General features: G+C 36.2%; 1 protein-coding gene across 1 annotated transcript in view; it reads left to right on the forward strand.

Annotated features, from left to right (window-relative positions):
• The first annotated feature begins 368 nt into the window (after positions 1–368).
• Positions 369–26080, forward strand: part of LOC143038804 (uncharacterized) — a 219192-nt gene continuing 193480 nt past the window's right edge. The window contains exon 1 of the mRNA XM_076208347.1: positions 369–453. Within this exon, the coding sequence (XP_076064462.1) occupies positions 438–453 (16 nt within the window). The 5' untranslated portion in view covers positions 369–437. The remainder of the gene's footprint in view (positions 454–26080) is intronic.

Consider the following 26080-nt stretch of genomic DNA (forward strand, 5'->3'; position numbering starts at 1 on the left):
ACATGTATATGTATATATACATACATACATATATGTGTATATATATATATATATATATATAATATATGTGTATATATATATATATATATATATATATATACATACATGTTTATATATATATATATATATATATTTATACATATATATGTATATATATTTATATATATAAATATACATATATGTATATATATATTTGTATATACATATAATTTTATTTACTTCACTATTCATTATTCTGTTAAATTATTCTCTATTCATTCTGTATCTTCTGCACTAGTGACACGAATGTGAATGAACATCGTGAATGTAATGTAAGGTGGAGGAGGCTGCGAGACAAATAGTGGAGGAGCAGGAGGTAGCAGTGAAAACGTCAATAGCTGAGAATCATCCGACTCGTGAACCTCCAGCTGCGTCTGTTGCTGTTCTATTGACCAGTCATGCCGTGCAGTAAAGGTATGTATTGTTCTTTTCTTGTCTAAAGGCTTTTTGACTCTAAATCACGCAGCGATATCACCGTGAGTGTTGTTTAGACCCACAACAAGTGACAGTAAGCAGTGCTAAACATGGGAACAGACTGACAAAGCGAAATCTAACGTATCGTGGGGGTGCCGCGCCTTTAGTAAATACAGTGTTTTATTTTGGCTATCGTCAAGTGATCTTATCCAACTGGGAATTTTTTTTTCTCACTTTTCAGGAGATTATAAATGTCTCCATCAGCACATATGACTGAGTCATCACTTTCAAGTATCATTATTCTGTCGCTAGGCTAATTAACTCGGCTGAGGGACACCTTTTCCAAGAGTTTGTTCAAGACCATGACCTCTTATAACCAATTCCATACGTCGGGTGTACAAGTATTACCTGGTGATAGGATACTTTACATACAGTACTGTACATCCGTGAAAAGCCATCGGAATAAAAGGGCCTACGTAACATCCAGGGTCACTTTTCTGTCACGTAACTAATAACCATAATATAAAATTTATTTCTTCTTTCACGAATTCGACTTAAAGATTTCATTTTAGCTACCGCCAGGAGATTTTTTTTTTATCAGTTTCTCAGCAGTCGTTAGGTTAAGCTATCTCGATTTACGAGTACCTTTTCACTACGAAGGTGGACGTAAAATTTTTATTATGGCTTCAGGCAGCTGATTTTATTCGATTGAGGACTCCCATCCCCACGGCAGACAAAGGGCGATGACCAGTTTTGACCCTTGAATGACTGATATATGTATACATATACTACACACACACACACACACACACACACACACACACACACACACACACACACACACACACACACACACACACACACACGCGCACGACTCGGTGGCGCGGTTGATAGATTATTGGACTGCTAGCACGGTGGTGCCCGTAGTACTTGGTTCGAATCCTGTCCAGGGCCGAAATTATTTCGGTATCGCTGCGCTTCGGGTCGTTACTCTGATTCTCGAGGGCGGGAAGTTGTGTGTGTGTGTGTGTGTAAGGTCATAGCATTACCCATAGATCGGTCCTACGAGCTCTGAGCTCTCTTCCGGGAGGGAAATAGCTGTCGATCACGAGTCCAACACGAAATCTAAAGACCAAGGTGAATACACACACACACACACACACACACACACACACACACACACACACACACACACACACACACACACACACACACACACACACACACACACACACACACACACACACATATATATATATATATATATATGTATATATATATATGTATATATATATATGTGTGTGTGTGTGTGTGTGTGTGTGTGTGTGTGTGTATGTGTGTGTGTGTGTGTGTGTGTGTGTGTGTGTGTGTGTGTGTGTTTACCTAATTGTATTTTACGGGAAAGGGAGCTATGCTCTCTTCTCTCTGCTTCGAAGATGTCCACACCTTTGCGGTTGCCTTCCAGCTGTCACTGGTGATGTTCTGCCACTCAGTTTCTGGGATCTTGGCTGCCCTGAGCTGGAGCTTATATATATATATACATATATGTATATATATATATATATATATATTTATATATATATATATATATATATATATATATATATATATATATATATATCAAGTAACGTAGGTGTCGTAACACACGAATAAAATAAAACTTAAACCCACTCTCGGAGAAAGATAAGCTGAGATATAGTGTAAACCGTATATTTCGACCACTAACTGTGGTCCTCTTCAGCAGTTACAATTATAGGGTATATAGACAAGGGGTTATATACAGAGGAGGAAGTTACAGTGGGGAACTCAGTAAGCCGCAGGTCACTTGCCCTAAGTGAGGTCGGACGTTTCGTCCTCTGAAGATTAATTTATTAACTGCCATACTAGTAATGGCATCTGGTGACCATTGACCTTTAGAAGTGTTATGATTTGGAAACTGTTTTATTAATGAGGACTCAATAATTTTTCTTTTGAAAACTGCAAGGCGATGAAATGTACAGGGATAGAGGAAGGCAGTGATTTGGAAGTAAGTCTAAAAGGAGAGAGGCTGGAGGAAATGTATAGCTTTAGGTATTTGGGGTCGCATGTAGTAGGAAAGGGAGGAATGGAGGTGGAGGTAAATTGTAGATTAAAAGAAGCAAGTGAATGCCTTGGTGAATTAAAAAGTGTTATAAGAAATAGGCAACTGGGGATGGCTGCAAAGAAGAGACTGTATGAATGGATGATTCTGCTGATGACATTGTATGGGGCAGAGACTTGAAATTTAAGAGAAGCAGAGAGGAAAATTTTAAATGTGTTTGAAATAAAATGTCGGAAAAGCATGGTATGGATTACTAGGTTGGTTTGAGTGAGAAATGAGGATGTGAAGAGGAGAGCGCAGTGGAAAAGAGATGGCAGGTAGATCTGATGAAAGATTATTGAGATAGTTTGGACACATGGAATGAATGAGTGATAAAAGATTAGTAAAAGAGGTGTGGAAGGAAGAGGTGGAGGGAGTAAACTTGAGGGGATGACCGAGGATGAGATGGATGGGGTGAAAGTGATGTTGAGAAAGAAGGTAGTGTCTGCTGAGTAAGAAAAGGAGAAGGCAGGAGATAGGGATGAGAAGAAAATTACTGTGTATGGACGATTCGGTAATGCAAAAAGGGAGGGATGTATATATATATATATATACACACACATATATATATATATATATATATATATATATATATATATATATATATATATATACATATCTATGTATATAGGAAAAACCACTGGTAAACAAGAAACGTAGTCCGAACGTTTTCGTCCATTCAAGACATCAACGTTCGGACTACGTTTCTTATTTACCAGTGTTTTTTTCTGCATATTATATTCACGTATCATTTGTGAAATACTGCAATATTTATATATATATATATATATATATATATATATATATATATATATATATATATATATATGTATGTATATACATATGTATATATATATATATTTATGTATATATATGTATATATATATGTATATACACATATAATATATATATATACACACATATATATATATGTATATATTTATAGATATAGATATTAATATATATATATGTATATACATATATTTATATATATATATATATATGTATATAAATTTATATATATGTATATATATAAATATATATCTATATATACATACATACATACATATATATATATATATACATATATATATATATATATACATATACATATATGTATATGCAAACTGAGTTAAACACCACAGCATTATCATAAATATTAATTTTCTTTCTAATGTTTTTAATTCTCCTCACTATAGTTCTGACTTTGGGAGGATGAGCATTGAAAAAATGGGAACATTATTGGGAGTTTGTGAAACATATACAAAACTTACTAAAATCCCGCTTGAATCTGTAAGTAGTGAGTTTAATCGCAATGTTAAAAAGATTCTGAAAAGGCATGAACATCTGATAAAACATTGAAATTAAAATCCATATGCAGAATCCTCCTCAAACTGCGTGAGGAGATTCCCAAAGCACGGCATGCCTTCGTGCAGAACGTCTTGGCGACTGGATGATTGCTGCTCTCATCCTCTCGACATTTTCTGGTGTTCTGATGGACCTGCGTCGGCCATGTGTATCTCTTCTTAGTGTGCTACCAGTTGCCTCCAACTGCCTAACCCAGGACCGAATTATGTTCGCCTGAGGAACAGCATTGTTGCGTGGAATATTGAACCGTCGCCGAAAAGCTCTTTGCGTTGCAATCACAGATTTATTGTTCTCAAAATATGCGCGCACAGCAAAGCCACGATGTGCTCCCGTCCACACCATGTCGATTACTGAAATGGGGATGTCTGAGGAGCGGAATAAAACCATCCGCACCCCCTCCCCTCCCCTCCCCCCCGAGCACTGACTCCTCTAAACTGCTCAATCGGTTCTGCCCCACCCAGTATGTCCACTTTTACTCGGCTCATCATCAGAAGACAAAACTTTCTGTCTTTAGTTCTATGTTTCTTAGAGCTTACAGGATATGTAGCCCCGAATTTTTGGATGATGAGCTGAGGAAGATATATAGCATAGCTTCTGAATTAAAATATACAAAACACTTAGTAGACACTTCTCATAAAATGTCTTACAAAACTTTCCATAACACCTCACATGAAAGAAAAGTATTTGACAAAAAGAACCTTTTGGTTCTTCCTTACAGTGAGAAATTAGTTGGTCTGCCTAATATTCTCAAACAATTCAACATCAATTTGGTTTTCAAAAATAACAATACTATAAAAAGTAAGCTCATTAAAAATTCACCTGAAGTAAATGAGGGTTGTGTTTACTCTATTCCATGCCTTAAATGTAATTTTTTTTATATTGGCCAAACTGGTAAAGACTTAAAAACTAGGAGAAATCAGCACAAATATAGTGTAAGGAGTGGGCAAAGTTCCAGCGGCCTTTTTATTCATGTAAGAGACTACAGCCATCCTATTGACTGGGCTAATTCTAATGTAATAATTTCTTGTAGATCTTTATTAGAAAGAAACATGATTGAATCCAGTCACATTAAGGAAACCTTTGACCATAATATTAATTTAAGTTTAGAATTATTTAAACTTGATTATCTTATTATTGATAAAATTGTAAAAAATTCTCCAAGTGTTACTAGGCCGGGGTGACGTAACGTCATGTGACCAAACGTCCTTATATATAAACATACGTCTCTACCTGATTATATATATTTATATATATATATATATATATATATATATATATATATATACATATATATATGTATACATATATATGCATATATATATCTATATATATATATATATACATATATATATATATATATATATATATATATATGAATATATACATATACTGTATATATGCGTGTATCCTAGGGAACAGATATACATTTTTGTCAACCACAATACATTTTAATTCTAAGCCATTATCGTCCAGGAGGCCAACATGCAGAAATTGAAACGTGGTAGAGCGAAGGATTCGAACCTGAGCTCAGGTTCGTGTCCTTGGCTGCACCGCTTTTCAATTTCTATATGTTGGCCTCCACGATAAAAAAGATATATTTATATATATGTATATATATATATATATATATATATATATATATACACAAATATATACATATATATATATATATATATATATTGTATATATATACATATATATATATACATATATATATGTATATACATAAATATACCTGAAGACGGAGAAAGTCTTACTCGTATACTTTCTCCGCCTTCAGTTACATTTGTCATAGTTTAAATCAACACACACACACACACACACACACACACACACACACACACACACACACACACACACACACACACACACACACACACACACACACACACAAATATATATATATATATATATATATATATATATATATATATATATATATATATGCAAACATATGTATATTTACATATATAAATATAAATATAAATATAATATAAATATAAATATAGATATAAATATAAATATAAATATGAATATAAATATAAATATAAATATAAATATAGATATAAATATAAATATAAATATAAATATGAATATGAATATAGATATAAATATAGATATAAATGTACATATAGATATAGATGTAAACATAAATATAGATATAAACATAGATATAAATGTAATATATAAATATAAATATAAGTATAAACATAAATGTAAATATGAATATAGATATAAATACAAGTATAAGTATAGATATATATTCAAATATGAATACAAACAAGAAGATAAACATATGAATAAAAATGTGAACATAAATATGAATATAAATATAAATATGAATATTAATATTGATATAAATATAAGTATGAATATAAATATAAATATAGATATAAATATAAATATAAATGCAAATACAAATATATATGTAGATATAAATATAAATATGAATATATATATATAGATATAAATATAAATATGAATATAGATATGAATATAAATATAAATATGAATATAAATATAAATATAAATATAAATATAAATATAAATATAAATATAAATATGAATATTAATATTAATATAAATATAAGTATAAATATGAATATAAATATAGATATAAATATAAATATAAATATAAATATAAATATAAATATAAATATAAATATAAATATAAATATAAATATAAATATAAATATAGATATAAATATAAATATAAATATAAGAATAAATATAAATTTTCTCACCTCACCATACACCAGGCAGGGTTTCCCCTGTCAGTCATGGTGCCTCGTGAATGCTCTCCACTCTCCTCTGTCTGCAAACAACTCCGTCTCCTCAACGTGGTCTAGCGTCTCCCCTCGGGCAGCCACTGCTTCACGTATTCCATCATTCCATCGCTTCCTTGGCCTTCCGACGGATTTCTTACCAGCTGGATTCCATTTGTAGTATTTCAACGGTCCCCTATTTTCCTCCATTCGCATGACATGCCCATACCATCTTAACTGAGCTCTTTCGATAAAATGTAGTATCGGTTCCACGTCCAACTCTTCCCTTATGTCATCATTCCTAAGCCTGTCTCTACGTGTCACTCCTTTGATGAGCCTTAGTACTCTCATCTCAGCCGCCTGTGCTTTACTTTTTAATTTTGTTGTCAGCACCCAGCACTCACAACCATATACTCAGTAACTTCCTCTCGGTATACTCTTATATATAATTATTCTAACTCTGGTAGATATGTGGTTTTCTTTAAATAGAGGGTACATTAGCCCAACTCAGTAACTCATACTCAGTAATTTCCTCTCAGTATACTCTTATATATAAGTATTTTAACTCTGGTAGATATGTGTTTTTCTTTAAATAGAGGGTATATTAGCCCAACATTTTGTGAAAACTTGGCTATTCGATTGTTTATTTCAAATTCCATACTGCATTTTTCGTTGTCTACCAGTTCCAATACAGCATCTCCCAATCTCACCTCTATTTCGTCTCTTTGCCTGCTCACCATCATTACTTCAGTCTTTCTCTTGTTAATCTTCATGCCCGCATCTTCTAGTTCAGAATTCCATTTGTTAAGCACTTCTTGTAGTTCCGTGACAGTTCTTGTGACCAATGCCACATCATCAGCATATGCCAAGGTCAGTGCTTCATCCTCCCCTACGTTTATTCTTTTTACAATTCTGTCCATGTATATAATGAACAGGATAGGGGATAGCACCCCTCCTTGCCTCACACCTGAATCCACACTAAACCATTTCTCGGATCCCTGAGACCTAACCGCACTTGAGCAATTTTGGTACATACTTATTATAGCTCTTATCAATGGTGGTGGTACTCTATAAACTGGATCTCTCAGAGCCTCCCAGAGTTTAACTCTTGGGACAGTATCAAAGGCTTTCTCTAGATCAATAAAAACTATGTACAAGTCCTTTGCCCATTCCCAACTCTTGTCCATTATCATTTTTATTGTGAAAATTAGATCTATCACGCCTCTGTTTGATCTGAAGCCGCACTGGCACTCTTCCAATACATCCTCAATTGAGATTTTTAGTTAGTCTCCTTTCCAATATCCTCTCATATACTTTTCCAGTGTGAGAGAGCAAGGAGATTCCGCGATAATTCTTACATTCACTGCTGTCATCCTTTTTATATATGGGACAGATTATTGCCTTCCCCCATTCCTCAGGTACTTTCCCTTCCTTCCAGACTTGAAAGAATAGTCTGTGAATCCAGTCAATCATATCATCACCTGCAGATAGCAGCTCTGCTGGTAATTCGTCGACGCCTGGGCTTTTTCCTTTTTTCATCTCTTTCAGTGCCAGTTTTATTTCTTCACGGCTAATACTACTTTCTTTTATAGCTTCTTCTTCCCCTGATTCCTGAATTTGCGGTTCCTCAGTTGTCCCTAGTAATTCAAACAAGTATTCTCGCCATCTTTCGTCTATTTCTTCCTGTTCGGTGAGTAGAACACCTTCTTTGTCTTTTATGGTTTTTGCTGTAGGTTCCTCTCTTTTCCTATATTTTCTAGCAATGCTGTATATTAGTTTCCTAATGCCTTGTATGTCTCGTTCCAGTTCATCACCTAGCTTCTCCCATGCCTGCTTCTTTGCTTCCTTTTTTATGCGCTCTGCTTCATTTCTTGCTTCAACATATGCTCTTCTAGTATTTATGTTTCTTCTTTGCATCCATTTCCTGAACGATGTGTTCTTTCTTTTGATAGCTTCCCTTACTTCCTCTGTCCACCATATTTTTTTCCCTCCAATTTTCTTTGTATGTATTACTTGTTTGGCTCCCTCGATTAACTTGCCCTTAAAGTTTTCCCATTCTGTTTCTATGTCATCGACAATGTGATTACCATCAGGCTTAAGATTCCTTATTTTTGATTGGAATTCTTCTGATACCTTCCTTTCTTTTAGTCTTTCCGAACAAAATCTCTCCCTCAGCACCTTCTGTTGTCTTTTTTTTTTTTTTTCATTGTCAGCTTAGCAAGGACAAGCCTGTGGTCAGAGTCAAGGGATACTGACGGTAAGCTCTTAACATCTCTAAACAGTTTTTTGTTATTAGTTACGAAGAAGTCTATCATGGACTTTTCTGTGTAATTACCAACTTCACTATTCCATCTGTACCAACTCCATTTGTGGCTTTCCTGATGTTCATAGTACGTGTTCATGATGGACATTTGATTTCTTAGACAAAAGTCAGTTAAGAACACACCGTCCGCATTTCTGTCACCAATTCCGAATGCTCCCATTACACCTTGCATTCCGGTTCTGTCTGTTCCTACATGGGCGTTTAAATCTCCCATTATTATTACGTCTCCTTCTACTCCGTTGTTGTTGTCGCTCGTTTCTTGCAGTGCTTGATAGAAGTCTTCCTTCTCCTCTTGCGATCTTCCCTGATGTGGCGAGTATACTTCAATTTAAGTTATCTTTCTGGTGGATAATTTGATGGTTATTGTGATTATTCTATAAATATAAGTGTAAATATAAATATGAATATAAATATAAATATAAATATAGATATAAATATAAATATAAATATAAATATAAATATAAATATAAATATAAATATAAATATAAATATAAATATAAATGTAAATATAAATATAAATATAAATATAGATATAAATATAAATGTAAATATAAACATATATATGTATATATATATATATATATATATATATATGTATATATATATATTTGGATGATGGAGAACATAAACACAGGGGAAGGCTCGGAACCCTAAACACTCTAACGTTTCGTTCGCGTAGAACTTCAGAGAGTGTATGTAGAACTGCAATTGAAGTTTATGTACTAAATCTAATTATCTTTTCGGACACTTGGGAAAGGTCGTTTTTCTGGCGTGTTTTAGAATTAAAATACTAGTTTCTTTAGCTAAATTGATAAACCCTCCTCGATGATTCGATGAATTATTAGTTGAAATATATGCTGATTCAACAATTCTTCTAGTGAATTTATCAAAACCTTTATGTAGCACTTCAGCTTCTCTCCAGTTTGGTAAATGATCGAATTTTTCCGCATGAACTACTAAAGAATTAGATGTCCTATGTGCTTTTATGTAGTTTTTATGTTCATAAATTCTTTTTTCTAGTCCTCTTGACGATTCGCCAAAATAAGCCATTGAGCAACTATTGCACGGGATTTTGTATACGACGCTGTTTTCGGAATTGGTTCTCTTTTCAGAAGTCTTTATTAAATCACCTATCCTCTTGTTAGTTATTTTAGCTCTGTTTATACCTGATTTTGTTAAATATTTGTCTATTATTGGTGACGTTTCTGAGCCAGGCACTGATATAAAATTTGTATTATTTTTATCATTTCTCTCTTTCTTTCCGCGATTGTAAATATTTATTGCTTTTCTTTTTGTTCTTTTCAACATTCCCTCTGGATATCCAAGTCCCATTAATTTCTTTCCTTTTCCAGTTTTATTAAGAATTTTTCTGGCATGTTTTTTGAATTTATCTGCTTCATTCGTTACGAAACCTATATGTTTTTTGCGATAAGTATTGTCGTCATCTAAGAGCTCTAACATTTTACTGATTTAGTCCTCTTTTGATAAGATCACGATACCACCTCCTTTATCTGCATTGGTGATTACTATGTCTTTGTCTAAGCCTAGATTTATTAAAGCTTTCTTGAATCTTCTGGGGATGACGCATTCGTTTTTAATGGCTAACGCTTGGTAACATGTAACAATCCCCTGTTTGAATCCTTTTTCAATATCGCTGTCACTCCATCTTGTGTTAATACCAGTGTCGAATTTAAGTCCTAGCGATAGAGCTTGAATTTCAGTATTCGATAATCTCCTATCTGAAAGATTTGTTATTATTTCACACCTTCCAATTTTATTCCAATCGCTGTTGTCACATAGACTGTTTAATTTTCGCTCTAGTCTTTCATTTTGTGATGTCTTTTCTTTTTCTAATTTATAAGTTAGGTGTGATGGTAATTGCACTCCAAATCTACAAGTACATTTATGAGTCGGTGGGCATATGTCTGATGGGCAAATGTCCGGTGACCAAATATCCGGTATCGGTGTTCCGTTCTTATGGACCTGTTTCCATATTGGTAGTTTCACTTTATCACGTAATGTTTCTATTTTGTTGTCCAAATCTTTACAAGCTTCTTCTAAATATACTTTAGCACACTTACCGAATGGGTTGTTCTCACTAACCAGTTGTTTCGGAGCCGATTTAGGAAGGACCTTTTCTTCCAAGCAATCCTGTAGAAATTTACGTTGTAGTACACATCTATCCAACTTGCGTCTTCTGTGGTATTCCTGCCAAATAACCTCCTGTTGCTCTCCATCATTTGACATATGGATAAGTATTTTAGACAAATTATTTGGATGATGGAGAACATAAACACAGGGGAAAGGCTCGGAACCCTAAACACTCTAACGTTTCGTTCGCGTAGAACTTCTTCAGAGAGTGTATGTAGAACTGCAATTGAAGTTTATGTACTAAATCTAATTATCTTTTCGGACACTTGGGAAAGGTCGTTTTTCTGGCGTGTTTTAGAATTAAAATACTAGTTTCTTTAGCTAAATTGATAAACCCTCCTCGATGATTCGATGAATTAATCATTAGTTGAAATATATGCTGATTCAACAATTCTTCTAGTGAATTTATCAAAACCTTTATGTAGCACTTCAGCTTCTCTCCAGTTTGGTAAATGATCGAATTTTTCCGCATGAACTACTAAAGAATTAGATGTCCTATGTGCTTTTATGTAGTTTTTATGTTCATAAATTCTTTTTTCTAGTCCTCTTGACGATTCGCCAAAATAAGCCATTGAGCAACTATTGCACGGGATTTTGTATACGACGCTGTTTTCGGAATTGGTTCTCTTTTCAGAAGTCTTTATTAAATCACCTATCCTCTTGTTAGTTATTTTAGCTCTGTTTATACCTGATTTTGTTAAATATTTGTCTATTATTGGTGACGTTTCTGAGCCAGGCACTGATATAAAATTTGTATTATTTTTATCATTTCTCTCTTTCTTTCCGCGATTGTAAATATTTATTGCTTTTCTTTTTGTTCTTTTCAACATTCCCTCTGGATATCCAAGTTTGTCAAAGGTTTTCATAATGTAATCAAATTCGCCTTCTAGGTATTCATTACTACAGATTCGTAGTGCCCTGAGAAAAAAATCCTATTACTATACCACTCTTTGTCCTATCATCATGTGCGGAGAAGTAATGTACTAAATCCTCTTTGTTTGTTTCTTTTCTGTATACTGAGAAAGTTACAGTTTTTCCCACTCGTCGTATTAACGTATCTAGGAAGGGCAATTGTCCGTTTTGTTCCTCTTCTACGGTGAACTGAATATCGCTGTTGACCGCGTTAAGCATTCTCACTTTATTATTTACATTGGTGTTTTCGGGGATGATTGCGAGGACGTCGTCTACATATCTAAACCAGTGTGATCCCCTACCATTGATTCTGATAAAGTTTTCTTTTTCTAATAACTCCATATATAGACAGGTCATCACTGCACTTAAAGGACTACCCATAGCGAGACCTCTATGTTGTTCATATTCGTCACCATTAAAAGTAAACGCACCGAAATTTACGCATAAATATATCAATTCTATATAATCTTGTTTTCTTATGGGTAGGTCAGTATCGTTCATATCTTTTATTACTCTCTTTACTGCTTCTAACGCACCGTTAATGGAAATATTTGTATATAACGCCTTGACATCATAGCTTACTAACCTTTTCCCCGTGAAATCTAAATCTTTTAGTCTTGTCAAAAGATCGTTAGAATTTTTCAAATGTGTATTGCTGATCGATCCCATTGCCTGTGATAGCGGTTTGGCTAGACATTTCGCTAGTCTGTGGGGTGCACTGCCAACCCCTGAAGTTATGGGTCGCATTGGAACGTTGGGTTTGTGAATTTTTGGAATACCGTGCATTCTGGGAGGATTGGGGTATTCCTCCAGAAGTCCCATTAATTTCTTTCCTTTTTCAGTTTTATTAAGAATTTTTCGCAATCATCCCCGAAAACACCAATGTAAATAATAAAGTGAGAATGCTTAACGCGGTCAACAGCGATATTCAGTTCACCGTAGAAGAGGAACAAAACGGACAATTGCCCTTCCTAGATACGTTAATACGACGAGTGGGAAAAACTGTAACTTTCTCAGTATACAGAAAGGAAACAAACAAAGAGGATTTAGTACATTACTTCTGCGCACATGATGATAGGACAAAGAGTGGTATAGTAATAGGATTTTTTCTCAGGGCACTACGAATCTGTAGTAATGAATACCTAGAAGGCGAATTTGATTACATTATGAAAACCTTTGACAAACTTGGATATCCAGAGGGAATGTTGAAAAGAACAAAAAGAAAAGCAATAAATATTTACAATCGCGGAAAGAAAGAGAGAAATGATAAAAATAATACAAATTTTATATCAGTGCCTGGCTCAGAAACGTCACCAATAATAGACAAATATTTAACAAAATCAGGAATAAACAGAGCTAAAATAACTAACAAGAGGATAGGTGATTTAATAAAGACTTCTGAAAAGAGAACCAATTCCGAAAACAGCGTCGTATACAAAATCCCGTGCAATAGTTGCTCAATGGCTTATTTTGGCGAATCGTCAAGAGGACTAGAAAAAAGAATTTATGAACATAAAAACTACATAAAAGCACATAGGACATCTAATTCTTTAGTAGTTCATGCGGAAAAATTCGATCATTTACCAAACTGGAGAGAAGCTGAAGTGCTACATAAAGGTTTTGATAAATTCACCAGAAGAATTGTTGAATCAGCATATATTTCAACTAATAATTCATCGAATCATCGAGGAGGGTTTATCAATTTAGCTAAAGAAACTAGTATTTTAATTCTAAAACACGCCAGAAAAACGACCTTTCCCAAGTGTCCGAAAAGATAATTAGATTTAGTACATAAACTTCAATTGCAGTTCTACATACACTCTCTGAAGAAGTTCTACGCGAACGAAACGTTAGAGTGTTTAGGGTTCCGAGCCTTCCCCTGTGTTTATGTTCTCCATCATCCAAATAATTTGTCTAAAATACTTATCAATATATATATACATATATATATATATATATATATATATATATATATATATATATATATATTGTATCATCCTTAGGTGGATCAATCACAGAACCAAGACCTCATAACAAAAGTCTATTAGCCTAGATTACAACTGCAGACCTTCTCAGTCTGCTTTACACTTAAAGACTGCCATCTCCTTTTTCTCCTGGTGGAAAGTAAGAAAAAAAAAAAAATGTTGACAGGGGTATTTTGGGGAGTTGGCATGTTACAAATAGTTTACATTTTATTTTGGTAATACAAGTTTTGGATATTAAGTTATCCTATAATAATTGTCATTACAAGGATGCACAGTTATTTCTGGTTATCTAATTATTAAGGTTATTAATCTAAATTACGTAATATAGTGTGTGTGAGTAAAAGGTGTTCTTAGGAATCAGGGGTATTTCACGGTTTGGTCACATAAAGGAAGAGCTTAGGGGTGTGTGTGTACGTATGTGCGTATTTATGTTGTGGGGGTTGTTAAAATTTCATACATATATATTGTAAGTATAACGCGATACCTGGTTTGATCCTTAGTAGGTGTTGAGAGGGGGGTTTAAATTGTCATTGTTTGTCGGGTGTGCTTTAATAGGTATCATGGCATACTCATTGCTCACCAAAGGGTGTTAGTTAATAGATTTGGGTAACCAACTCCATTTTTTGTTCAATTCAGTACACACTCGGTTTCACTTATTTTCACTTCACTCTTTTCTGGAAGATTTTTATATTGTGTCAATTAGTTCTGCGATTGTATTTTGTCTATTGTCACTGGTGAAAAAAGGGTATCTTTTTGTGAGTTGCACTTTGTTATAAAAACATAAGAATGAAGGAGACTGCAAGAGACCATAAGGCCTACACTAGGCATCACCACCTGTCATCCCCATCAAGGTATAAAGGGGTTCTTCCCTCTAGTTAACGCTTGTAAAATAATATTCTGGTTTATGGCTCGTTTCTGAGAGTCGGATAGTTGGAGTGGTAAAGGTCAAAGGTGACTTATTGTCATAAGGTTACATATGGAGTATAACTTTATGGTTAAGATATAATACTACAGTATATATTTGGGGTTCAAATCTTCTAGCCAGTGCGTTTCAATGCACAAACATATACTAATCTACAAATGAGTAGGAGCATGATTAGGAGGGCGAAAGAACTGAGGGATATAGCGATTGATGGGAGTGTGGGGGTGGAGAATTGCAGTGTGTCTATTACATTTGATTGGGTGGTGTTTAGCAAGGCTACATAATCCTATGGGTTTAAGGAAAGGGAAAGAGGTTTGGAGGGTGTTAGGGGTATTGGAAGGGGTTCGATAGGGTCGAGGATGGAGGTGAGGTTGTAACAAAGAATGCTGTGGTGGTGGTTGGGGTGAAATTTTGTGTCCTCAAATAAGATTTCGCACGAGTCGGGAATTGAGACAGGTCCAGATTTGTTTATGCTAAGAAGAGGGGTTTCCTTACAGATTATTGAAGCGAGTGTGGTTCGTGGGAAGAATAGGAAGTATTCTGTATTAATGTGTACGTGAAGGGTTTTGTTGGGGTTGACTTTTCTGTATGTGCAACTGTCTAGGGTGCTGAAGTTCAATGTTACAATTTGATTCATACAGGTTAGTTCTGTGGTATGGTAGAAGCTGAAAAGGTAGGTGGGGGCAACCATGGAATTTAGAAACAGCTGATTTGCACATTGTGAGATCGGAGGAGGAGGTGTATGAGTACCATTGCCCTCTTCAGATTTGATAACTGTTGTGGGTTCTACATCGAGAGTGATAGTTGAGTTTTTGTAGGTGTATGGGAATGGGATTATATTCCAACCTGTGAATCTCTTTTATGGGTCGAGGGGGATGTGTGCGTAGATTGCATTTGTACCTAGCGTTGTTTCAATCAGAGGGTAATATAGGTCTAGTTGTTCGGAGGGGAAGGTGCAATTTAGGTGGAGGTTTCTTAAGGCGATGGAGAGTGCAGTTTTTAGTTTGCCTTTGGGGAGGAGGTTTGGGGTGACCTTGTTGGTGGCTGCGTTGATGAGGTCGAGTATAAGTATATGATCGTAGTGTCTGACTATATCTATGTGGTTACTTAAATCGTTTATTTGTTCTTAGTAGTATATGAACATTTCCAGTTCGTGGAGATGGGTAGACTGAGTAAGAGAATATTCGTGAAGTTTGGAGAAACGGTCTAATAGAATGTTAATTGAACCTGCTAAGTGTTGTGAATTTTGGAAGTTTAGTAGAGCAAGCTTTCCCATCTTATTAAGTTTGGAGGCCATTTTGTCTATGGTGAGGTGAACATTGGTTATGTCATCTTCATTGGCAGTGCCAAAAAGGGATTTAGAAAGGGAACCTATGAAATTAATGAGTTTTCTTTTATGTCTGAAGGAGGCATGGTGGAGTTCTGAGTTATGATTTGATATCATATCACTCCGTTCAATTGTGGAGAGTTGGAGGAGTAATGTGTTTAGTTTGTCGGAGATTAAGTAGAACATGTTGTCTCTTGATTTTGAAGAGTTAGTCTTGGGATTAGGGTGTTTGAAGGTGGTATGGAAGTGGTCTGATACTGTATTCGTAAGTTGAAGTATTAACTGTAGGTCTGAGTGTAGTTTCGCAATGTCGAACTCCATATTTACTATGATTGTATCTCTAATGACCATTACCTGTCCTACAGGAGCAACTCTTGCTCCTGGAATCACCCTCGGTTGGTTAGTTCCGGAGAAGGCTCCGACGAGGCATACGAGGATGAGAGGTAGAGGTGTCCTGGAAGTTGGGGAATGTGGTTAGGTATCTTATCTCTGGTTGTGTTTTTGTTTAAACATTTCTTGTTATGAGTATGTTTTGGGTATGATTCTGCCAGGTGAACATGATCCTGAAAGATGTGAAGAGAGATTATATAGCTGGGGAAAGGTTTGATGGATAGGAATCATGATCACTTCTCACATTAAGGGGGAAAATCTGGATTGGTGTAGAGTTAGCGCTTGGAGCGTAGTGTCATGTGAAAGGTGGGGGGTTGAGGCTTCGTGGTTGTAGTTGGAGGTTGGTTTGGTAGGAAACCGTGTCTGTCTAGGATGGACTTTACGTCGAAGGTTGATTTGATTGGTTTCAGTTTTTCTTCATGTGCTGTGATGAGGGTGTCATCTGACGGGTCAATAAGGTGGTAGTTGTTATTGCTTAGCGTTTCTGCTACTACCAGGGGGCCGAAGAACTTTGTTTAAGTTTGTTAGATCTGTTGTGGTGTTTTAGCATGACAACATCATCTGGGGTGAGAGACAAGGATCTACAGTGTCTATGGTGTTTGTTTTTTGTTTTTTGTTTCTATTGTTCGAGGTTCTTTTTTACTTCTTTGTGGATCAATCGCATGGCGAGTTCTACGCGTTTTGCGTAATCTTCTATGGTGTAAAGGGGGGGAGGGGGTTCATCCAGTATGTCATAAGACATACGGACGGGTTGGCCGAAGAGTGCAAAGTGGAAGGAGTTCTTCGTTGCTGAGTTTATAGAGTCATTTATGCTGGCCTGTACTTGTGGGAGCCAATCTTCCCATGTGTCGCAAAGGCATTCTTGCAGGGGGCGGAGGACTTCGAGGATTTTTCTGTTTGTTCTTTCTACTAGTCCGTTTCCTTGTTGGTGGTACGCTATGGCGTATAGCCTGTTGATGTGGTATAATTTGGCTATGTTTTGGAGAACTTCGTTCTTGAACTCATATTTGACGAGAACACATGGTCGGCTAAGGCTTGGGCTACCGTTTCCGCCGATTTGTCTGGTAGGGGCACTAGTACCGTATATTTTGAAAAGTAATCTACGGCGGTAAGGACGTATTGGGAACCTTGGCGGCTTGGGGGTCGATTTAAAATATCAATACCCATAGTATACCATGGCTCTGAGGGGATGGGTACTTCTTCGATTTGGAGTGGTTTCGGGTCTGGTCCACGAAGCTGGTTACATGTGATGCAGTCTTCGATGTGACGGTTGATGTCGGTGGCCATCTTGGGCCAGTAGTACGCCCGTCTGGTGTTTGCAAGGCATTTTTCCTTGCCTGGGTGGCCTGCAATGGGGCTATTGTGTACCATTAGGAGGATTCTTGGAATCAGTGAGTTTGGGATTACTGTTTGGGTTGGGGTAGTAGTGCCTCTTTTAAGAATTCCATCCTTTAGATGTAATTTTCGGAGAGGTATAGGGAGAGGGGTTTGTATGGTGTCTCCCGTTTCTAGATGGAGGATTACCTGTGACCAATTTGGGTCTTTTCTCTGTTCTTCTCGGAGTTCCTGGGGGAAATACAATTGGTGGTTAGGACTGTTGCAATCAGGGGTTTCAGCTAAGTGTGTCTGTTACGACGTTTGCCTTTCCTTTTATGTAGGTAATTTTTGGGTTGAATTGTAAAATGGTTATATGCCATCTCTCTATCTTACCTTGTAAGGTTTTTCCTTTGAAAAATTCTGTTAAAGGTTGGTGGTCTGTCATGACTGATTTTGTGACCCAGAATGAGTTCCCGGAAATGTTTTAGAGCCCAGACTACTGCCAGAGCTTCCAAGTGGGTGGTGGAGTAGTTACGCTCTGCAGGATTCAGTATGCGGCTTGCGCACGCTATCGCTCTATGTTTCCTGTTTGAGTCTATTCGTTGTAGGACTGCACTTATCCGAAGGGTGGATGTATCCGTGAACAGAAAGAATTCCTTTGTAAAGCTCGAGAAGGCGAGTATGGGTGCCCTGTATAGTGCTGTCTTTATTTTCTGGAAGTATTCTTGTTCTTCAGAGTCCCATTTGAAAGGTACGTTCGTACGTGTAAGTTTGGTAAGTGGGGTAGCTAGATCAGCAAATTTTCTGATAAAATGTCTATAACAGGCAGCCATGCTAACAAAAGAACGGAGTTGATTCTCGTCCTTTGGGGTGGGGAATTCAGCAATGGCTCTGATTTTGTATGGGTTTGTGTGGATTCCATCTTTGTTAACTGTATAGCCAAGAAAGGTGATTTCCTTTTTTTAGGATTGAGTTAAGTTGAATTTTGAGGCCAGCTTCTTTGATGGTTCGTAAGACGTGCCCAAGGGTGTCAAGGTGATCTTCTACAGTATGAGAGGATATTATTAGGTCATCTAGATAGACGAAAAGGGATTTGCCTAGTTTGTCTTTGAAAAGGCTATTCCTGAGTCTTTGTAGTGTACTAGGGGCATTCTTTAGTCCGAAGGGCATTCGATTAAATTCGAAATGACTTTGTCAGTACTGAAGGCTGTGACTTCTTTTGACTCTTTTTCTAGCTCAATATGCCAGAAGGAGGATTTGAGGTCTAGGGTTGAGAAAACCTTGTTTCCTTGGCCCAGTGATTGGAGAATATCTGCCATGCCATGACAGGTATAAGAATGCGGTCTGGGGTGGTGTTAGTGTTTACTTTACAGAAATCTATGACTGGTCTAAAGGATCCATCCTTTTTAGGAACTAGGAAAAATGGGGAGTTCCAAGGGGATTGAGAGTGTCTGATGACACCTTGTTCCAGCATCTCGTCTATATTTTGTGTTACCAGTTCCTTTTTGCTCTGAGGAATTCTGTAGGCTGGTGTGTAGATGGGAGGGGTGTGGGGTGGTATATGTATATGGTGTTTAACCAAAGAAGTTTCCCCCAATGGTTCACCGTTCAAGGCGATTGCCTAACGATGGGATTGAAGAATGTTCCTAAATTGGTTCTGGCTTGCTGGAAATCTATAACTGGGATATCTTCGAGAGGGATTGGAGTGGGATTTGGTTTGTTGGTGATGGTGTTGACAGGAGTGGTGTGTGTCTCCTGAATGGGGTTAATTAATTTGACTGTTCCTATTTGTGTGTGTTTATTTAGCTTAACTGGGGTATGTGAGATGTTCTCTATTAAGATCATTGCCTCTTTGTTCTGTCTAATTTTATCCCATACAAAAGGCATATGGAGATTTTTTCTCCTACAGAGAAATTGAAGAAATATATAGAATAGGGAAATACAATACAGATAAGACCAGACCAATTAAGATAAAATTTAGGTCACAAACGACAGCAGAGAATATCTTAGCAAAATCAGGGAAACTAACAGACAGTGATCAATAAAAATAGGTATGGATAAAAAGAGAAATGAATAAAGAGGAAATATAGGATGAGAAAACAAAAAGACTAGAAGCCAAGAAAAAGAGAAATTCTATTGGAGAGTAGTGGATATGAAAAGGAGGAAATGGTTCATAGCAGAGAAAAACGGAAGGGAAACAGAAAGCACGATGGAAGTAGCAGAAAATTAAAAGTGTCTTACACAAATATAGATGGCCTCCTAACAGGCTTGAATGAACTGAATAATTACCTGAAGGGAAAAGAACCGGATATATGGGAATTGTAGAGACAAAATTGAAAGGTCCACTACCACCCACCAGTGTAGGACATGGTGCATATAATTATTGGATTAGAAATAGAGGTAAAACAAGAGGGTGGCGTTATGTTCCTGACTAAGAAGGATATAAATGTGAGGAATGTCACATATGGAAAGAATAGAGTAGAGATCATCATCATATCTTGTCGCACCAGAACCGTGTCCATATAAGGGCAGTTTCATTTGCTTCCCTAAGGTCTTGGTCGGAGCAATGGGGACTCAATGGACATTCCCGGAGGACGTGGACCATCGTCTGTACTTCGCCACAGGGACATTGGGGGCTATTGGTGTATCCCCACTTGTGTTTGTTTTCTTTCGTTTTGCCCACCTTGGCTCTTCCTCTGTTTAAGGTAACCCAGTCCTTCCTGGTTAGGTTTGCTCCTGGGGGCAAGGTCTCGTTTGGGCATGGTATGGCCTCGTTATGGCCCAGATTGTCATATTCCTGCCAACATTTTAGTCTATGGGCCACAGCTTGGGTTGGATCCAGTCCCTCCACCGTCATGAAGCTTTGGCGAGACTTCAGTCTCTGTCCAACATGAAGGTGACCGTATAGTGGATGCCTGGGATCATTTTGTTGTTTATATTTTTCTATCTTGGTCATTATTTCGCGCCGAATGTGGGGAGGTGGAATCCCTGCCAGTCTGTAGATAGTATGTAATGGCGTTGGTTTTAGGGTACCTGTAATTATTCGACACGACCTGTTCAGTTCTGGATCTATTTTGTGTGCATGGCATGACCTGGCCCATACTGGTGCGCAATATTCTGCAGTGGAGTAATTTTGATGGAAGTGGAGGACAGGCATGGGAAGAGCAGGAAGTTTGTGATAAATTATGTGCCTCCTAAAACGGCTTCATGAGAAGAGAGTGAACACAAAAATATGTTCAAAGTCACAAGGATAACACTAAATAAGATAATGGAAGAAAGAGGAAGAATAGTTATAATGGGTGACTTTAATTGTAAAGAAATCTGCTGGGAAGAGATGACAGTGAAGGGTGGAGAAGGCCTATGGGGAAATGTACTACTTGATATGATTATAGAACATACAATGACGAATGGATACAAGAGAATACTAGGTATAGAAATGAGGAAGAACCATCGAGACTGGACTTAATAATCACATCAGAACCCGAAATAGTGGACAAGATTGATTAGAAGACGCCAATAAGTAAAAATGACCACATATTGGTTGAACTGGAACTAAAGGAGGAACAATACATGAAAAAATGAACAATATACAAAGGGAAGATTGATGTATGGGAAAAAATAGAAAAATAAGAGAATTCTTTAAAAAAGCAGACTGGGAAAGGATACACAAGGAGGAAACAACAGTAGAAGAGAAATGGAATATTTTGACAAACTTTTATAAAGAAGGAGTGGAAAAGTCTGTTCCAAGACAAAAACAAGAAAAGAATAGTGAGATCATACAAAATGGGAGAGGAAGAAATTAATAAGGAAGTAGAAAATGAGAAGGACCTAGGAGTCATTATTATGAAGAAATGGTGAAGAAGATACTGGTCACTTTGATAAGACCAAGATTGGAGTATGCAGCGACGACGTGGTCACCAAGTACAAAAAATGTATAAAAAAAACTTGAAAGAATACATAGAGCAATTACGAAATTGGCACCAACACACTCAGAACTATCATATGCAGACATTAGAGCAAAGAGGAGAGAGAGGAGATTTAGTAACTATTTATAGAATCATGAAAGGCATAGAAACTATTGATAGAGAGGATCTAATAAAATGGAATAGTAGAGATACAAGAGGACACAGAAAGAAAATCAAGAAACACAGTTATAGAAGATACCTAAAAAAGAACAGCTTTCCCCACAGGATAATAGACGTTTAGAACAAGTTAGATGAGAATGTGGTGTATGCAAAAACGATACACGAATTTAAAAACAGTCTAGATAAAACGAAATATATGCAAAGCAATTGTGTTGTAATTATTAACAAAACTGATTATATTAAAAAAATGGACACATTATCAAGTGATGAAGAAACGTATGTGAAGGTGAACAAGAACTCATTAGAGACGGTTAACAGTGCGTTCAATAAAAAATTTAAGAAATTGCTAGTTGGAAACAATGAACTTATCAAACAACTTGTATCGTTGTCACCGTCATTACCTTATATGTACGGTTTAATTAAAACTCACAAAATCAATAATCCAGCTAGACCTATCATTTGCTCTATTGGTTCTTGTACTTGCAAATTGTCCAAATGGTTGGTGTCGCTATTAAGCCCTCTTGTAGGTACTATTTCCCATTCTCATAGAAAAAACAATGTTGATCTCGTCGAAAAGCTATCTGGTCAAAATCTCTCCTTTGATTTTATTCTTGTTAGTTTTGACGTTACTAGTTTATTCACCCGAGTTCCCGTTTTAGATTTGATGATATATTTAGAAGATGAATGAGAGAAATATGATATGCCTTTGCCGGTCCACACAATAATCAGTCTCATTAAGTTATGTGTATTAGATTCAAAATTTGAATTGAATGATAAATTTTATACGCAAAAGTTTGGAATGTGAATGGGGAATCCTTTATCTCCTGTTTTAAGCAACTTGTATATGGATTTTTTTGAAAGAGATATTTTGCCTAAAATTATTCCCAACAAAGTCATTTGGATAGATATGTTGACGATATATCGTGTATGTGGCCTATTGACCAACCTTTAGACAACTTTTCATTAAAGTTTACAAAAGAAATTGAACAGAGCAATAGTCTGCCCTTTTTGGATGTTATGATTTATAGATTTGGTAATAAGTTTAGATTAGATGTTTACAGGAAACCAACTAATGTCTTTTCTTATATTCATCATTATTCTTATCACCACCTTAAGACTAAAGTATCAGTATTCACCTCAATGTTTCTAAGGGCCTTTAGAGTTTGTTGCCCAGAATTTTTAGACCAAGAAATTGAAACCATTTATGACATTGGTAATAAATTAGAATATCCAACACTTAATTGACGTAGCTCAAAACACAGCAAAGAAATCTTTTTATAGTCTTACTGATAATCATAATTTCAGTTTTAAGAATATTTTAACCCTCCCTTTTCATATTTTTTTTTGTTAGTTTAACTCGTACTTTTAATAAATTTGGTGTCCAAGTTGTCTTTAAGAATAACAACACTGTTGCAAAAATTTTAACTTTAATTGTATTGGACAAACAGGCAAGGATTTAAGATTGAGAATAAACCAACATAAATATAACATCAGAACAGAGCAAGTTTCATGTGGGTTGTTTTTGCATTTAAGGAATTTTAATCACTGCATTGATTGGGATAACACAAAGAAAATTGTCTTAAGTAAGGACACTAAGAAGAGGAATATCATAGAATCATGTTACATAAAAACTTCATATGAGAACAATATGAATATGAGTATGGGAATGTATGAATTAGATAACTTTGTAACATATAAAATTGTTGACAGTAGCCGGGTCAAACGTCCGGCAGTGCTGAGAGAGTGAGGTCGCAATTGGACCTGTCCTAATTCCCCCCTAGTGTACTTCTTTTGTATATATAATGTCACTGCTACCTTACTCTGTACCTTTGAAAATGTCTTAAATAGACGAAAACGTTCGGTCACCTTTCATTTGATTTTCCAAGTGGTTTTATTACACATTTTGTGAATCACGTGTTTCTGTGATTTATTCGCATGTATACATACATACCAGCGAAAAAAAATACACGGGAGCGACGAGCGATTTCGCTCGGGAAAGTTCCAATGTCGCTCTCGCAAATGCAATAGCGGGATCGACCCCCCACCCCCCCCCCCAAAAAAAAAAAAAAAAAAAAAAAAAAAACGCTCCCGCGGCAAGATTCAACGTTTTTCATGCATTATCCATCATTTGGCAATCCCTGAATCCTATCACCATTGATGAAAGGATCAGAGCAAACATAACTTACCCGTGATCAATCATTGCATTATCAATCGAAATCATAAACGCAACGCATCAATCAACTTTAATTTGTTGATGTATATACGTATGTGTACGCGGTATAGCTGCTAGAGTTTAATGGCTTACCTAGCCTAGCTTCGTATCAGCTGCATATACGCGTACACTAGTACATGTTGACTAGACTCTACACGACTATCGTGCTACATGATGTCGCTAGTTGCGAATTGCATGGTACCTGTATGCAGGGAAGTTCATTGGTTGTATGCAGCTAGCTGCCCAATCAACGCGCTGACTACATGTACAATGCACCATACCCAATACCACATCACCGCATGCATACGTACACTGTACATATGCAAACTCGCTCCAGACCTAGGAAGGAAAATGGGAAATCCCATTTAGAACCTCGTTCGCGTATTTATGAAAAAACAAAATAGAATAAAATGTTTAGTTAGTAATTGAAAGTAAAAAGATTTAAGTATAAATATGAACATTTGATAATTATATATTTAGTTCATAAATATGGATCTTTGGAGGGAGAATAAAAAATACAAAAATAAGAAATGATTCATTAGCTACATCATGGAGCTACATCATGGAGCTACATCATGGAGCGATTTCTAGTGAAGCGAGTGAAGATGAGTGAAGATGGTTTACCCTCAGATTCAGTCTTTTCAGAATCGAGGGAGAGTGTTTTGACGGCAGGAACCGCTTCTGGACCAGCAAAGCCTAATTCAAACTCTACGGGAAAACGAAAACCAGTAAAGCATGAATCTACTATACACTCGTGGAACCTAGATTGGCTTGAAGTGGATCGGGGCAGTGATGGTACTCTAACGATGTATTGCAAGGCTTGTCGTGCATTTCCACCACTAACCACTGCCAGTGGAAACAGGCGCTGTGTCTGCCGATCAGTTTCAATTGGGAAGCCAACATGTTAAGAAATCGAACCTGCAAAAACATGGCTCTGGAAGTATAAAAAATGGCTCTGGTAATTAAAACAATGGCTCTGGTGAAAAAGAAAAAGAAAAAGAAAAAATGAAAAATGGCTCTGGAAAATTCCCCCCCCTGATACATATATATATATTTGGATGATGGAGAACATAAACACAGGGGAAGGCTCGGAACCCTAAACACTCTAACGTTTCGTTCGCGTAGAACTTCTTCAGACAGTGCATGTAGAACTGCAGTTGAAGTTTATGTACTAAATCTAATTATCTTTTCGGACACTTGGGAAAGGTCGTTTTTCTGGCGTGTTTTATAATTAAAATACTAGTTTCTTTAGCTAAATTGATAAACCCTCCTCGATGATTCGATGAATTATTAGTTGAAATATATGCTGATTCAACAATTCTTCTGGTGAATTTATCAAAACCTTTATGTAGCACTTCAGCTTCTCTCCAGTTTGGTAAATGATCGAATTTTTCCGCATGAACTACTAAAGAATTAGATGTCCTATGTGCTTTTATGTCGTTTTTAGGTTCATAAATTCTTTTTCTAATCCTCTTGACGATTCGCCAAAATAAGCCATTGAGCAACTATTGCACGGGATTTTGTATACGACGCTGTTTTCGGAATTGGTTCTCTTTTCAGAAGTCTTTATTAAATCACCTATCCTCTTGTTAGTTATTTTAGCTCTGTTTATACCTGATTTTGTTAAATATTTGTCTATTATTGGTGACATTTCTGAGCCAGGTACTGATATAAAATTTGTATTATTTTTATCATTTCTCTCTTTCTTTCCGCGATTGTAAATATTTATTGCTTTTCTTTTTGTTCTTTTC

Source organism: Oratosquilla oratoria, chromosome 25, assembly GCF_046742065.1.
Source record: "Oratosquilla oratoria isolate Oo_2021 chromosome 25, ASM4674206v1, whole genome shotgun sequence".
NCBI lineage: Eukaryota > Metazoa > Arthropoda > Malacostraca > Stomatopoda > Squillidae > Oratosquilla > Oratosquilla oratoria.